The sequence below is a fragment of the Scleropages formosus genome, chromosome 3 (assembly GCF_900964775.1).
Source record: "Scleropages formosus chromosome 3, fSclFor1.1, whole genome shotgun sequence".
In the NCBI taxonomy this organism is placed as follows: Eukaryota; Metazoa; Chordata; class Actinopteri; order Osteoglossiformes; family Osteoglossidae; genus Scleropages; species Scleropages formosus.
Window position 1 is genome coordinate 40,781,969 of NC_041808.1, and position 16,283 is coordinate 40,798,251.

General features: G+C 42.8%; 3 protein-coding genes across 3 annotated transcripts; 2 read left to right on the top strand and 1 right to left on the bottom strand.

The window, feature by feature from the left end:
• Positions 1 to 2,427: 2,427 nt before the first annotated feature.
• Positions 2,428 to 7,887, top strand: aldh3b1 (aldehyde dehydrogenase 3 family, member B1). The gene is made up of 10 exons (XM_018738367.2): positions 2,428 to 2,503; positions 3,055 to 3,225; positions 3,315 to 3,425; positions 4,132 to 4,252; positions 4,341 to 4,426; positions 4,577 to 4,658; positions 5,098 to 5,490; positions 6,064 to 6,230; positions 6,519 to 6,618; positions 6,887 to 7,887. The coding sequence occupies exons 2-10, from the start codon at positions 3,064 to 3,066 to the stop codon at positions 7,081 to 7,083; spliced, it is 1,419 nt and encodes a 472-aa protein (XP_018593883.1). The 5' UTR covers positions 2,428 to 2,503; positions 3,055 to 3,063; the 3' UTR covers positions 7,084 to 7,887.
• A 415-nt stretch (positions 7,888 to 8,302) lies between these two features.
• clpp (caseinolytic mitochondrial matrix peptidase proteolytic subunit) lies at positions 8,303 to 10,471 on the bottom strand. Its single transcript, XM_018738572.2, has 7 exons — positions 10,403 to 10,471; positions 9,963 to 10,064; positions 9,703 to 9,774; positions 9,477 to 9,573; positions 8,951 to 9,138; positions 8,752 to 8,857; positions 8,303 to 8,602 (listed from the first exon to the last, which is right to left on the bottom strand). The coding sequence occupies exons 1-7, from the start codon at positions 10,412 to 10,414 to the stop codon at positions 8,376 to 8,378; spliced, it is 804 nt and encodes a 267-aa protein (XP_018594088.1). The 5' UTR covers positions 10,415 to 10,471; the 3' UTR covers positions 8,303 to 8,375.
• A 582-nt stretch (positions 10,472 to 11,053) lies between these two features.
• Positions 11,054 to 14,981, top strand: LOC108926080 (guanine nucleotide-binding protein G(I)/G(S)/G(O) subunit gamma-5-like). The gene is made up of 3 exons (XM_018738552.2): positions 11,054 to 11,537; positions 13,300 to 13,426; positions 14,165 to 14,981. Exons 1-2 carry the CDS (start codon positions 11,442 to 11,444, stop codon positions 13,423 to 13,425), a joined length of 222 nt encoding a protein of 73 aa, XP_018594068.1. The 5' UTR covers positions 11,054 to 11,441; the 3' UTR covers position 13,426; positions 14,165 to 14,981.
• Positions 14,982 to 16,283: the final 1,302 nt, after the last annotated feature.

A 16,283-nucleotide genomic window follows, 5' to 3' on the forward strand; every position in this document is an offset into this window, starting at 1 on the left:
CATACGGGGTCGTGGGGAACCGGAGCCTAACCCGGCAACACAGGGCGTAAGGCCGGGGGGGCACACCCAGGACGGGATGCCAGTCCGCCACAAGGCACCCCAAGTGGGACTCGAACCCCGGGCCCACTGGAGAGGAGGACCCGGTCTAACCCACTGCGCCCCCCCACTCCCACCTGTATCAATAGGTGAAAAATTGTAAGTACCTTAGTATCCAAGTTAAACATTATACACTACATAGCCTTGGATAAGGGCATCACATAAGTAAATATAAGGTTGATTTTTCATTACTTAAGTTGTTTTAATGCTTTCTTGTTGGTCATCAATGTTGTGGACTGTCAATGTATTATGTGTTCATAGATTTCAACAAAGTTGTCATTATTTTTACATTTTCTTCAAAAGGTTTTAACCAATCTTGTACTGGATAAGCTGGCCATGGAATGAATGAACGGATGGGGAGATGGATTCATTGCTTGATTCGTTGACTTAAGTGCATTGCATACATTAATATTCAAACATTTGGCCATGAGCAAAGGTGAAATTATTCAAATGAAGTGAAGCAAAATGATCTGACAGAACAAATTATTATGGCAACCAACAATAAATTAAACATTTGAAAATAAAACTAAACCAGCATGAACTTTATATTTAAAGTTTTAATTGCTGGTCTCAAGATTTTTTTTATCCAAACCAACACATAACTAAGGGTATCCAAAAAATACCTAAATCACTAAAAATACACAAAATGCACACCACAGTCCAAATGCCATTAAGATAAGCAAATTAATTAACTGGTACAGGCAAAACCTTTATTCAGTTAAGTAAATTCAGATTTTTCTCTGTAATGTTTGTATGCAGCTGAGATGTGCATCAGATATTAAGGTCATAGATGAAGTGTGGTATCAGAAATGACCCTCCTCTCCACCTGCACCCACAGTGAAGAGAGAGCAACTGTGTCAACCACACACTCTTTCTGTTTTTACATAGAGTAGCGCAGCTGTGCCTGAAGACCCCCAGGAGATATGTGAAATGCAAGGGCTGAGTCAAAAACTGAAAATATCAGTCAGTAAGACAGGGGGGGATCAGGAGCTCCTGCAACCAGGCTAACAGCCATAATCACAGTATTCTTGTATCTATGCAGCATGTGAGCGATATTCGGAAATAACAGTGACAAAGATATGTGAAACGTTTTCTTTGAAAAGGGTTGAGCGGAACATTAATGAAATAACACAAACTATTATTATTGCAGGGTGCGGTGGTGCAGTGGGTTGGGCCACAGTCCTGTTCTCCAGTGGGTCTGGGGTTTGAGCCCCGCTTGGGGTGCCTTGTGACAGACTGGTGTCCCGTCCTGGGTGTGTCCCCTCCTCCTCCAGCCTTATGCCCTGTGTTGCTGGGTTTGGCTCCGGTTCCCCGCGACCCCGTATGAGAAAGCGGTTCAGAAAATGTGTGTGCGTTCAGCCTGCAATAACTAGTTTTGGACAGTCTAGTGTCTGCTAACCAGGGATGAATATACTTTGAAGAAATAGCCCTTGAGTAGAAGCAGACCAAATCAGGCCAAAAGAGCTTGGTTTACACTTACAAGATGAATGAATCTTCATAAAAACCGTGTCAGAATGTCAAGGTAGCTACTTGAAGCAGCCAGTGAATCATCTGGCAGATCTTTGCACTTGTCCACCTACTGGTAGTTTGCTGCTTTATCAGAAAATGCAGTTTTACTTATTACAAGTGATGGGTTTTGATGTCTTTTCAGTGAGCCAGTTCATTTGGCTCCTTTAAGCAAAAGGTTGGATTATTTGGCCTCCAACTCATTTTTAATTTAGGGGCGTTGTTTTTCTTTTCAGTATCATTTAGGCTTTGTAACTGGTGTTCTCTGTTTGTATATAATTTATCTTGTTACATGGATGTAATCATAGCCTCCCATAAGAAAGCCAAAATGTATTACTCTCAAAACTGATTAATTTTCCATGTTTTTATTCCGTATCTACAGTGCAACAGCGCCACACCATGGTGACGATGATAATTTAACTCATATTATTCGGAAATATGTCAGTGGTCTTTTTTTCCTGCTTATTTAAACGCAAACTTCACAAAGGCAGCATCACTAAGTAACATAGTGTTATTTTTTCTGTCAGTTTTGATAAACATGTATAATTAAGACAATTTCTGAACTCAGAAATCGTTTTTCTCGTTAGTATCCAACACTAACTGGCCATTACTGTTTGATTTTGCGTTTGAAAACAAAAAATGATATTGATATTGCTGAGATGGTATGTGTGACTGCAGGTGTAAACGTGTGGTGGTTTGAAAGTGTGTTCATTTCACTGACACGGGTTTAGACGCACATATTTTTTTCTATTATGTCATGGCACTTGTACAGCAAATGCCAGAAAGAAACGTCTGTCACCAGGAAGTGAAACTCATAAACCGGAAGTGAAACTCATAAACTGGAAGTGTGTGGAAATAACTGGAGTGCTGAACAGAGAAGCCGCTTCTTGTGTTACGCTTGGTAAGTCGTCAAAGTACAGCTGTTGTATAAACTTTGCCTAATTAACGTGGCGAAGTGTATGAATCTGTGAAACTATAAAGCTCCAAAATTATACATTCTGACTGGTGTAAAAAACGAAAAGGTTAAAAATGTCACACACCGCATCTGTCGCAGCTGCAGACGAAGCAGATGATCGCTTTAACTAAACAGAGTGAAAGGTTGTGGGTTGATGATGTATGTCTTTAGTATTTTGGAGTTAAAAAGCAAAAATTATCCATTTTATACATCTACACTGGTGTTTTCTGGTTCTTTATGCATGTCTTTTCTGTACTGTGTGAGTCTGGGAGACTAGCCCTGCAGCCCCATGATTCATGAAGAGCAGAAGATGAGAATTTCCAGGAGGTGTTTCACAGTCATTTTCTCTGAATGTTTTTTTGCAAAAACTTTTCAGTGAAAATTTGACCTAGTATTTAAAATTTGAGCAAAAAATCCACGTTCAGCTGTGTCAGATGTGCTTCGACAATGTACAACACACTAAGGATGCTATTTAATCTCTCTCTCTTGCTGTCAAGTGTGTGGAAATGGACGGGCAGCAGGCAGTGATCGACAGGCTGCGAGCTTCCTTTCGGTCAGGGATTTCCCTTCCTGAGCAGTTTCGCCTGGGTCAGCTAAAAGCCCTCCTAACACTCGTCACAGACAATGAACAGCAAATTTTGGAGGCTTTACAGAAGGACCTCGCCAAGGTACAGATCCATTCCCACAGCCATATCTGTGTAAATGTGCATAACCATAAACTGTGTATAACTGTTGTCTGCTAATCCTCTCCTCACAGCCCAAGTTTGAGGCAATTCTGTCAGAGGTAGACATGGTTATAAACGAGCTGTCCTACACCATAAGTCACCTGAAATCCTGGATGGCACCAGAATATGTTGAGAAAAATCTGGTAAGGTGTTTAGAGTGCTGCTGTTAGAGCACAGGCATGGCCTGTTAAGGCACGTGTGTATGGGGGGGGGGAAAAAAAAAATCACTGTCTGGGAAACAGGCCTCAGATGCTATTTTGCATACAGGATTTCTATTTAAACAGTTTGGCTAGCACAGTTATTTAATTTCAGATGTTTAGTTGCATCTCTGCATTGTACTAAATTCTGTATTGCATGAAAAAGTACACCTGTGTAACCCAGCGTTTTGTGAGAAATGCAGTTATAAATATGATTTATTGTTGTGTTGTTTGTCCGTCGCTGTCAACGAGGACCATCTAGTCAGACTCGGGTTGGGGCGCGGGTGCGTTGTGCGTGCGCAGATGACTAATTAGACCGATTTGCGCTCGAAATGTTCTCTGACGCTGTGGATGTGTGATTGTGCCCTTCTGTTGGGAACGAGTGCCTCGAGATTTCCGTGCCTGTCGTTTTTGCATGGCTAAAGTTGTTTTATTGGCTTCGTACAACATCGTGCCTTTATGTATGGAGGTGCGCCATCCCGTTTTGTTCTTTGCAGATTCTTCCCAGCTATCCATGTTGAATATGATTTATTAGACATATTATGGTGGAGGAATGTGTTTGAAGGAAAAGCACTATGCACACCAAACCTCTAAATTATATATATTTTTTTTCTATAAATCTTCTCTCCATAATCATCCTCAAATTTCTTAGGCAACGAAGCTGGATGACTGCTTTGTCCGCAGGGAGCCCCTAGGTGTAGTATTGATTATAGGGGCATGGAATTACCCTTTCCAACTAATTTTGTTGCCCTTGATTGGGACAATAGCTGCAGGTACACATTTTTATTTTTATGTACATCTTGTGGTATTGTTTAGGCAAATGCAGCTATGCGGTGAATTAACAAGTATGTGTTTGTTTAGGAAACTGTGCTATTGTGAAACCCTCTGAAATTAGTGTGACAACAGGAAAGCTTCTTGCAGACCTCATTCCGAAGTACCTGTCTCAGGTATGCAACATAAGCTGTGTTGCATTTTCTCTTCTTTTTTAAAAAAAAAATTATTTTTTTTTTTTTTTTTTTAAAATCTGTGACTCCAACGATTCTGCAGCTTTATGACTTTGTTCCCATTTTCTCATTCATATCCATGGGTTGTTGTAGGAATGCTATGCAGTAATATGTGGTGGAATTGAAGAAACAAAGAAGTTACTGGAGAATAGATTTGATCATATCTTCTACACAGGTACAGTCTGAATGGTTAAAAGGCAAAGAGAAGTTGCTGCGATCAGTGTGAACCACAATAAATTTTACATCTAAGCTCTCTGCATTACTGTGCCTGTGTCAAGCATCTTATTTCTTTAAAGATTTTGAGTTTTCTGTTATTTGCAGATTTATGTTTACTGACATTATACAGTTGGTATTTCGTAATGATTGAGGTTTTAAAAAAGAAACCATGTAACAACTGAAAGCTAGTTGCTGTCTGGCTGCTGTAAAAGTGTTTTTAAGCAGAACATGTTAATCCGTAATCAGCAATCTGTCAGTAATCCAGATAATCTAAGATACATCCCAAGTATCAGCACCATTCAAATTCTTAATTGAACATCTTCACCTTTTAATTCCCCACCACTTGATTTCAGTTGTACACTGCATTATTCCTCTCTCCACCCCCATGTCCTGCTAAGGTTCCCAGGCTGTGGGTCGCAGTGTCCTCCAGGCAGCAGCAGTGCATCTCACCCCCGTCACTCTGGAGCTGGGGGGGAAGTGTCCCTGCCTAATGTATGGCAAGCTGGACATCCAAGCAGCTGCCAAGAGACTTGTCTGGGCAAAGTTCTTCAATGCGGGCCAAAGCTGTGTGGCACCAGACTATGTACTCTGCAACCGCCAAACATGCGAGGCCCTTGTGCCCGCCCTTCGTCAAGCCCTAGAGGCTTTCTATGGTCAGCGACCACGGGAATGTGACGACATGGGCCGCATAGTGTCACAGAAGCACTGTGCCCGGCTAGTGAGCTTGCTGGAGAGATCCACTGGCAAAGTCGTAATTGGAGGAGAAACCGATAAGGAGGAAAAGTATATTGGTGAGAATGGGGATCATAAGATATTTTCATTTGGGATAGGGTGAATTGTGACTTATAATGGGAGTGTGTGGACTACTGTGGCATGGGCAGTTGTCTTTTGCAGTATCTCTGTTGCAGGAGACTACCACACTTTTAATTCTCTTGTCTGATATTCTCTTTTTATATGTTCAGTAAGTTATGGTAACAGCCACTTTGGAGTGAAAACAGGCCAGTCAAATACCTTAATCCATTAATTCGTGTTCACTGTAGAGGACACATTTTAAGTGTATCTGCCTAACTGTACATGGTATTATGTTGAGCCTTAATGCAATTTAGGAGGTTTTGTGTTTTTAAATTACATCACGTGTGTGTGTGTGGGGGGTGTGTACAGCTAGAAATCTAGAAATACATGTAGAAACTTGTTTGTTGTTGGGTCTGAGCGGGATAGTATAAACATTTTAAATTGGTCAGTGCCGCAGAAGAACAGTGGTGTGTGTTCTTGCAGATGTATATGTTTGGAAGACAAGTAGATGTGTGGGTAGGCATTGTAGTGTGTCACCTTTAGCACGATTCTAAACTGGAGGTCCTCTGCAGCCCCCACAGTGTTGGTAGATGTCAAGGAGACAGATGCACTCATGGAGGAAGAGATCTTTGGCCCCATCCTGCCCATCATCTCTATTGACACACTTGCAGATGCTATCAGCTTTGTTAATGCAAGAGAGAAGCCTCTCGCTCTGTATGTTTTCTCAGATGAATCTAAGGTGAGCTCTCTGAAAGTGTAACTTAATCCCACCCAGAAAACCTGCCAATAACAATGTCTGATCCTATAGCTTTACTTTATCTGATGAAAGCAAAAATCTTTTTTTTTTTTTTTTTTTTTTTTTTTTTTTTAAAAAAAAAAAACCTTGGCTGGCATTGTGTCCAGGATATTCTCTAGACTATGATCCTGTTCTTCTGAGATAGGCACCAGACCACAGGAGCCCTGCTTTGGACAAGTGGTTATGAATAATGAATAAAAAGGGTTTTTTTTTTTTTTTCTTCCTGATAAGGTGGTCCACACAGTTTTGGAGCAAACCAGCAGTGGTGGTTTCTGTTCTAATGACGGCATAGTCCACATGTGTCTACCAGGACTGCCTTTTGGAGGAGTTGGTAAGTGACTGTGTCCTTCCGTCCTTTAACCATTTTATTTGTGTCTAAGAGACTTGCCTCTGAACTCTGCACAAGATTCTGCCATGACATTCCTTTAATCAGTGAAATTGGTCTCTCCGTAGTCCCTCCATGATTCAACCAGGATGTTATTTAAGAACCTGTAGTGGAACCAGAAAAATTCTGTTCAGGCTTTTTGGATAGCTCACGCTAATAGGACACAGGAATTTTTCACAAAACACTGTTAGTATGATAATTCCGTTCTTTATAGGCAACAGTGGGATGGGCAGCTACCATGGACGGTGGGGCTTTGAGACGTTCAGTCACCGGAGAGCCTGCATGCTGAGGGGATGGGGCTTAGAGCGGGTCAACGTTCTGCGCTACCCTCCATACACTGAGAGCAACCTAGGATGGCTGCGCTGGGCCACAGGTGCGAGACGCCAGGGCTGGGGCTGTTCTGTCATGTGAAGCTCAGCTGACGTGCAACAGAGCACTGACCTTGTGTGCCATTACTGCAGAATGCTAACAAGCTGCCAAGGCCTCTTTTTTACTTACATTTTTATATAATTTGCTAATGATGCTAATCAGTTTATTCACAGATGGAATTCTCATGAATTTCCTCTTGATTTAGCTGACTGACTACTACGGTATAGTCTTTCAGTGTAGACACTTGATGTTTAGAATACATGAAGGTGAAGGGTTGCATTTGGTTGAAGTGCCATGCACTTGTATTGTATTCAGTTCTTGGGGGAAATCTGTTCTACATTAAGGAGATAAGTGTTTACATACAGGCTTAAGGTCATTACTGCAGCAACTGCAGATTTAATTAGCTGATCCCTTTCATAATCTTAAGTTACTTAGGGACCATTTTTGAGCCTTTGTCCTTACAGGATTCTTCCTTTCATACGAAATACTCTGGTTTTACCATCTCTTCATGGTGGAGTCAGAAGTAGCACTTTGCACTTCATTTAACATGTGGCTCAAATTATGCATTATAGGCATTTATGATACTCTGATGTACACATTTGTCTTTGTTCTTTATGGGGTCTCAACACTAGCTTTATACAAATAAACTAGCCAAGGTATGAGAGTACATATATTTTTGTCAGAAGTATTAAATTTTAATAAAATGTACTGACAAACTGTTCTGTTTGAAGGTGCACCTCTTTCTTGCCATTAGTAGCTAGCCCTACACAATCATGTATGTAAACCTTGTGTTTCATGGTATTCTTTAGTAGGTCCCATTCTCCATGAACATTCTTGAGTTTAACAGTGTCATCTTTTATTTACTGTCATTTACTGTTTCTTTTGGTCTCTTATACAAATTTTAATTTTGACATTTAAAACATCCTGATCTTAATGGAAACAGTTAATTTAAAAAAAAAAAAAGCTCTCAAGCAGTATGTAAAATGATTATCTCCAAAAATGTGAAACTGAGGGTAGAAGTAGCAAGTGAAAGAAAATAACAGCATATTCAAATATACAAGAGGTCACCAGTAAAACAAGTGTGAGACATTGCCAAAAGCATGGAGACACATTTATAGACTATCTTTGTAAATCCAGGCAAGACCTGTATTTATTCAGTCTTGCATGTGAAGGTCTGCTTTTTCCATTTTACAACGTAATTCAATAAGAATTTCACAATTGAGACTACCAGGTATTGACCTTCTATTTTTTTTTCACATTTAAATATTTAGCATTTACTTAAATGTTCCCCAACACTCAGTACAGAGGTACAGACACAGTTCTCCTGGGCTGGTTTAGGGTTCAGGTTTGTAGGATGAAGGCGGGCTGCTTGCTACAGAACCCTGTACAGGCCTAGCAGCATCAGAGGGGGCAGAGGGGCTGGTGGAGGTGGGCGCTTCCTTCTGCACAATCTCAGGCTCGTCCTTCCCGGCCTGGGGTGGGTGAACCAGCACCCGGTCAATAATGCCGAAGTCCTGGGCCTCCATGGGACTCATGTAGCGGTCTCTCTCCATGACACTCTCTGAGAGGTGCGGCACAGCGGAAGGAAGGGGGTGAGTTACAATAACATCCATATCTTGATACTCTGCATCCAGTCTGCCTTATGCAGAAAACCACACGTGCACGATCCATAATGGATCCATCTCAAACTGTATTTAAAATCCTCTTTACCAATGGTTTCCAGAGGTTGTCCCGTGTGTTTGCAGTAGATGTTATTGATCTGCCTCTTCAGTTTTAGAATCTCCTCAGCCTGGATGGCAATGTCAGTGGCCTGACCCTGTGCAAACACCACAACCACATTTGTAATCCATGTTATGGGTCCATGTCACATCTCCTTTTGCCAGTGCCATCTTTCCCCAAGCTGCCTCACCCTTGCTCCACCTGAAGGCTGGTGCACCATGATCCTGGCATTGGGAAGTGAGTGCCTCATTCCATTGGTGCCTGCAGCCAGCAGAAGACTGCCCATGCTGGCTGCCTGCCCCACACACCAGGTGGAGATGGGGTTCAGAATGTACTGCATGGTGTCATAGATGGCCAGGCCAGCTGTGATCACACCCCCTGGAACAAAGAGGAGGAGCAAGGCTTGAATACACTGACACACAGCACAGATGACCGTTAAAATTTTATACAAGTCTATGAAGAAAAAAAAGAATCCTTTTGCACATGCTGAAGCATTCATCCACAATGTTTGCCTTTACACAGTGTTTGCCTATAATTTAACTTTTTTTTATATAGCATACAGATTGCAATTGTTTGTATAATAGTAGGAATGCATGTTAAAGAGTTTACTGCAGACATTTAGTCTAAAGTATCTTCCTTGTACTGAGTTACCCATCCTTATTTTTTTAAGACTTTGCCAACTGGAGAGGCCCATCTGCCTGTACTTATTCACTCACCAGGACTGTTGATGTACATGTGGATGGGTTTGTTGTTGCTCTCTGACTGAAGGAAGAGTAGCTGGGCAATAACCAGGCTGGCCACAGAATCATCAATCTCGGAGAGACAGAGAAAGTTATCCAGTAACTGCATGAAGACTTACCAGTATATTCACACCAGACAGCAAACACCAGCAGCAGATGCCAAGGTCCCAAACACACACCCTACAGGCACTGGTAGGCTTACCGGTCCCATGACGCAAATTATCCGTTCTCTAAGCAGCCTTGAGTAAATATCATAGGCACGCTCACCTCGGCCCTGGACAAGAGAAAAGAGAATGGATTGCATGTTCTACACGTTGAATTTGTTGAATTTTTTTTTAAGAAAGAATTTCTGACAATGTTGAACATGTGATATATAGCAATTTCCTGACGCCAGAATGAAAGAGCACAATGACTGCTATCCATGAGCCGTCACTAAATCTGTAAAAAGTGCCAACCCCTCACCGTCTGTTCCACCACAATGGGGATGAGAGGGCTTCTCCATGGAGGGCTGTGGTGGACAAATCGGCTCCCCCTGACAACCTTGAGCCCATTTGTCAAGAAGCGCTGAAAGGGACACAAATATAACCAAAGAGGTACTTAGACACAGAGGCAGCCCACAACCTAGCAACTAACAATAACAACAGAAACTGATTTGTAACAAGTTAACCTCATAAAACAAATTCTCAACACTTGAATATATATACATATTCAATTCACTTCTCAACTTGTCCTGGAGGACCAACTACTAAGTCTAAGCAACTGAAAATACAATGCAATGAGTGCATTACATCAATAATATAAAATAAAGGTCTCAATTCAGCAGCTAGTTGGCATCCAATGTCCTTCATAAATCTAACTATACATCTCCCAGTGTTTGCATTTTTCTTTAAAGCCAAACTCACCCGAATAAGCATAACTAGTCCTTGTAAACGTGAGTCCCTCTGTATGACCCGGAAAAGAACTATTACCCATAATCCTCCTCTAAAGTCGCTCGCAAGCGCGCCGCGGTCACGTGACAAGGTCGCATTAAGCTGCCCTTTTACTCCTGTTTCACTAGGTGGCAGTGATGAGCTTAGCAAATGTAACCCGAACGAGACAGTAAAAAGTGGGCGTTTTATTCACATAACTGGGGAATAGTTTTTGCCCAATTTTTGTTTCATATACTGTACATATATACATATTATTTTTGGATTATTCAAAAATTATTGTGGAAGTCAAGTCGTACCGCGGATTTTCACTGTGAATAAATGAAGAGGAGCACCACCTGGGAAAGCGCCTGATCGCAGTGCTAAATATAATATATGTAATGTAATGAAGGGCACGAGGCCGCGAGGAGAGAATCACGTTGCAGGGAGAGGACAATGCGGCCTTTCTCTGTCGGTGTAGCACACTGACATTAAAGCGCACGGCAACAAGTAGTATTTCAGCGGAAACTCTTTCAAAGAGCCGCGGCGAAATGACTGTACTTAATAGGCGTAACACAGGGCCGGGGGCGTGTCCTCAGTGTGTGTGTCTGTCAAGCGGCGTGTTCGGTCCCAAAACCTTACCGCTTTGCTCCACGTTTTCCTCGATGCCCCTAAAATAAAATTCTGTGTATTTTTATGAAGCAATTAATTACTTGCTCCGTGGTTATTGAGAGTGGATTTTCTTGCATGCTCCAGAAATGTGCTTTGTCTGTCCTCGCGCAGTCCGCGTGCCTCATCTCGCCGCGCTCCCGCTCACTCCGCCGCCGCCGCCGCCGCCTGCGACGGGGGTGGGGCCGCGAGGCGCGCTCACAATAGCCACTTTGTTAATTGCGCGTTCACGTGGCCCTGGCAGCAGTGTCTGTGACAGCGTCCGTGCGGTCGGAGTGTGAGTCGCGGGACGGCCGGTTCGAGAGCGACTCTTTTCCAGCCTGTCCGCTCCAGCCTTTTTTGGGTCCAACAGCGGTCCACGGGCGCGATGTCGAACAACAGCGCGAGCAGCAGCAGCAGCCTCGTGATCGCGCAGAAAGCGGTGAAGCAGCTGCGGCTCGAGGCGAGTGTGCGGAGGATCAAGGTGAGGCTGCGCTGTCGAAATAAAAAGGCCGAAACCGTGCCGTTTTTCCCAGCATCACACACACACCTCTTTTCCACGGTAGGGTGGCCGTGGTCCGGAGCCTGTTCTGGACATGACAGGGGATACGGGCGAGAGACAGGCAGGGGGACACACCCTGGCCTGGACGGGACGCCGGTCTATCGAAGGACACGTCACGTGCTGCCTTGCCGGGGTTCCCGAAATAAATGTATAATCCTTTTGTGACACTTTTTATTCATCATCATCATTATCATTATTATTATTACTACATTTAAAATATTGTCTTTTCTTCCCCTTGTGAAGTTGTACACGTTTTTGTCCACAGTCGTGACAATTCTTCGGCCAGTGAGAGAACTAGAAGTTATTTTAGGACAGAGCAAAGTTGTGCACAAATCCTGGGAGACACGCCCCCCCCCCCCCCAACCCCTAGGCTTTGTATAGTTTTGCATATTTTGGAAAGTCCCGAAGTGCAATAGAAAGAGTGTTTCTAGTGTATTGTCCACAGATGATCTTTACATGAGCGGTGTAAAAAGGTGTAAAAGGTGTTGGTCCCACCGGGCAGTTCGGAGGCTTTCACACACACACACACACACACACACACACCACAGTGACAAAGGGAGTGATGTTGACAAGTGACACACAGGTGCGTGCAAATCCTGTGTCTGTGTGTGTGTGTGAGAGAGAGAGAGAGAGAGAGAGAGGGAGAGAGAGATACTGATGTACGGATATTTACAAACAGAGCCGTTGACGTGTGTTGTTTTCTCTCTATTTGCATGGACAGTCATGTGAGGATGAGACACTAACGGACCTCTTTGTTCAGCTCTAGTGTGGAGGCAGCGAAGTTCACAGCCACTGCCATCGGATGGGATATCGGCAGCATTTCTCCCGCTTTATACAGTACTGCCTCCTTCCTAATTTACTCCACGACACACAGCCTTATACTCCGAGGGAGCTGGATGACTAGGAAAGATCACACTTGTATTCCCGCATTGGTACCCGCCTGAGGTGCTCCGTGTTGTGGGTGCACTTTCCCACTTATTTTTCCATAAACCATTGGAGAATAAAAAAAAAAAAAAAAAGGTCTGCGGAAAACGTCGGTTCTGTAAGTCGGAGTTGAAGGTCATGGGCTTGCTGATTCATTTCACATCCGTCTGCCTGGCGGGGGATTCTCTCATGAAAGATTTTGTCTCAAAACTGCGTATACAATCTTTTATAACTGATGCGTTGAAAGTACTTTGCTACTCAAGGGAATTACCATCTTAAGTTGAGCAACATGGGACAACGCAGAGTAACCGTGTTTGTGGGGGTTATAGCACCGGGTGCTCTGGTTTCCTCCCACACCCCAAGGACATTGTTTCAAGTGAACGGGGCTGTGTGTGTGTGTGTGTGTGTTTGTGTGTGTGTTTGTGTGTGATGGCCCTGTAATCCATGCAAGGTGTACCCTACCTTATGCACTTCTCTTCCAGAATAGGCTCCAGACCACTGTGCCTCTGCGGGGGGCAAGCAGTTATTAGTAATGGATGCATTAATTCTTTTTTTTTTTTTTTTTTTTTTTTTTTTTTTTGTTTTTTTGCTGGCATTACTTGATTCTGTTTTCATCCATTGATAGAAATTATAGCACATTATCAGCTGCGAGCAAGCGTAAGTAGATTGCCGTGTATATGGATCATGGAAGATCCTACTCCATCTGTCCATGTCTGTAGTCCATTTGTCCCATTCTACACTGTTAATGTGTGTTCTCCAGGTGTCCCAGGCTGCTGCGGACCTCAAGACGTTCTGCATCCAGAATGCGCACAAAGACCCCCTCCTCATGGGAGTCCCGTCCAGCGACAACCCTTTCCGCCCCCCCAAGTCGTGCGTCCTTTTCTGAGGTATGTGTCCTCTTTGGCCTGGGCTGCATCTTTACTGTCCACCTGCCCCCCTTCCAGACCCCTTACTGTTCTGACCATCTACACTGTGGCTTCCAGTTGCTCTGTTTACATTTACATTTGTACATCTCGTAGAAAATACAATGTGTACGTTACATTAGGAGAAAAAGACAGATGCAGATGCATGATTTTTAAGTAAAGTTAGTTTCTTTCCACCATATGAACTAATGTTCATCACACAAGTAGCTGCATAAAGTTTTATCCAAATACCTATGAGTCCTAGTCACCAGCCTAGTAATTCATGTATAATATATATAAACATTTACGTTACATTACAGGAGTAGCTGCGTAAAGGTTTATCCGGGCATGATCTTAAAGTTACGGCGCATGAACATTTACACCTTACATGAACTTAAGAGATCATGGGTGAAGGGAGTCTGGAAGGGGTGAGTTTTAAGCCTCTTTTTTTTTTTTTTTTTTTAAATGTGGACAGGGATTCAGCAGTTCTGAGTGGGGGGTCGTTCCGCCACAGCAGTGCCAGAACCGAGAATGGTTTACACACCATGTCAGGCATGTCCTATAGATTTTAACAAACATTGCGATCGGTGTATTTTCTGGTCGAATTTAGGCCTCTTCAAAGAGAACACGAACTCATCGATACGGCAAAAGTGCCGCCAAATGAAGAATGTAAATGTACAATAGCGTGTGGTGACGTGTTTATTCTTAATTTTTCTGTCTCAGGGGCAGATGGCGTTGAAGGCCTGTGTGTACCGGGGCGCGTTTCTGTCTTCACACGGTCACTGTCCCGTAGAAGACGCCGATCCCTGCGAACGCATCTTCCAGTAACGCAGGGGGATTTCTGCCCTTCAACGTCCTGCCTTAAAATTCAAGGACCTCGACATTATTCTCTGACACTTAAAGCCTTCGCAGTTATGTAGCTGCTCTTTTCTGTTACTGTACATTTAGTTTTTCTGCTTTTTTTTCCATGGAGATTCTTCGCAGTAAGGACACAATCTGCCTCTTCCTTTCACAAAGGGTGACGTTTTCATTGCGTGCGACACTAATTATTATTGAGCTCAAATAAAGTGATAAGAGCTTGAGGTTCTTTTTTTCATTGCGAATTGTGTGTTCATTTTGTTTCTCAAAGTAATAATATGATGTCAGGTTCAAATATGACTTTGTGGTTGAGTTTGCAAGATTGGTGGCAAAACTATGCAATTTTCAGCAGGGCACAAACACATTAGGTACTATATCTTAAATTTGCTACCTTCTATGTGAGGTATTTATCAGAATTTACTACAGTAGCTGAGCAATGCATAGCATATATAGCTGTCAATGCAGGAATCAACATAGCTGAATGGGCTTTGGAAGTTCAAAAAGCTTTTTTTGTGCGTACTGCGACTGCTTTGGTCCTCTGTCGTCTTCCTTTTCTATAACATCTGTCTTTCTGCCTTCACTTTAATTTTTTTCCACATTATACATAAAATCCATTCCCTTTGTGAATTCAACTGGCTTTTGCTGGCAGCAAAAACTCTCATTTAGGGGAAATATTGAACTATGTGCCAAACCTGTTAATGCCTTAATAAAATCATTCTTAATTTTGCAAATGTTCGTGTTTTAGTAGGAGCTAAGAATGACAGGAGAATAATGAGTCTGCCCCTGTTTACTCTTATTTTCGTCATAAGTGATTTCTTATAGCAGGATTAACATTTAGAAGGACCGTGACCAGTCAGGTTGAGTTTTTAGGGACTTATTTCACTAAGCAGATGTTTTTTAGTAAAACAGTCATTCAGCGGGAATAAAAGTTTGGGTTGCTTGCCGAACTTGTCAGAATCTCCCCCAGTTCTTGAACGGAAGAAATGCGGCTTTTTAAATACCCAGTGCCTTAAGAGCCACTTTTAATTAGACATATTAAACTGCAATCATTGTGGAAATAATACATTCAGTCTCCAGAAAGGCTTGACCAAATGCTGGGTGTTTTTGTTCAATTCTTAGTTCTTGCTGTCTCTATTTTAGGGTAAGTCTGTTCTTGAAAACGAAATATGCGCGCCAACAACATGCTGTAACTTATTTACATTTATTCATTTAGCAGATGCTTTTCTCCAAAGTGACATACATCTCACAGAAAATACAATGTATGCATTACATTAGGAGAAAGAGACATAGCTGCAGATGTGTGATTTGCATTAAATGTTGACAGCTGTTTTTTTGTAGCATTCTTGCCACAATGCACCCATCACCCCGTAAATGCGAGGCCTGCTGTGCGAGTGCTTAATGTGTGCGAGCAAATTTAGAGGAGCCCTGGAGGAAGGAAAAGACTCGGAAAATACACGCTAAAGACTTCAAACAAGCCTCAATACGAAGAAGCCGCTTTCAGGCAGTCGTTGCAGCTGCTACAGATGTCTTGGTTTATTATGTTTCCAGTGTCTGGTGCATGTATATTGTGGTCCATCGCAAAGCATCCTGTGCAAATCATCATGTGCAGCGCTGCTCTCCCGTTACAGCTAATGCTCCCTGGGCTGTGACCTCACATGACCGGTAACACGGATTACAGGTTCTGGCGGCCACACGTCTGCGACACTGCAGTGAACGTGATCCACTCACATGTGGTCAGCGGTTAGGGGAGGTGAGCAGAGGAGCATTTAGGGCTCTGGCTTTGGCAGCTGAAGGTTTGAATCCAATCATGGTACTTATCCTGAACTGATTTATAACCACTGTGAATCAGTGCAAAAAGTTGTTATTGTAACCCAAGTGTTAAATTATTATTATTATTAGGAAGAAGAAGAAGGAGAAAGAGATGGCATGGCTGCAATCTGTTGTTTTTTTCCTCCATCAGTTGGTCCACCAAAGCTGGTGGTCC

Excerpts from the sequence above, each read along its gene's own strand:
- aldh3b1 (XM_018738367.2), top strand. The coding sequence starts at position 3,064 with ATGGACGGGCAGCAGGCAGTGATCGACAGGCTGCGAGCTTCCTTTCGG. Across the intron at positions 3,426-4,131 it reads AATATGTTGAGAAAAATCTG|GCAACGAAGCTGGATGACTG; the intron begins GTAAGGTGTTTA and ends CAAATTTCTTAG. Across the intron at positions 4,659-5,097 it reads TGATCATATCTTCTACACAG|GTTCCCAGGCTGTGGGTCGC; the intron begins GTACAGTCTGAA and ends TGTCCTGCTAAG.
- clpp (XM_018738572.2), bottom strand. Across the intron at positions 9,139-9,476 it reads CATGTACATCAACAGTCCTG|GGGGTGTGATCACAGCTGGC; the intron begins GTGAGTGAATAA and ends TCTTTGTTCCAG. Across the intron at positions 8,858-8,950 it reads AGCCTTCAGGTGGAGCAAGG|GGTCAGGCCACTGACATTGC; the intron begins GTGAGGCAGCTT and ends GTGTTTGCACAG.
- LOC108926080 (XM_018738552.2), top strand. The coding sequence starts at position 11,442 with ATGTCGAACAACAGCGCGAGCAGCAGCAGCAGCCTCGTGATCGCGCAG. Across the intron at positions 11,538-13,299 it reads CGAGTGTGCGGAGGATCAAG|GTGTCCCAGGCTGCTGCGGA; the intron begins GTGAGGCTGCGC and ends TGTGTTCTCCAG.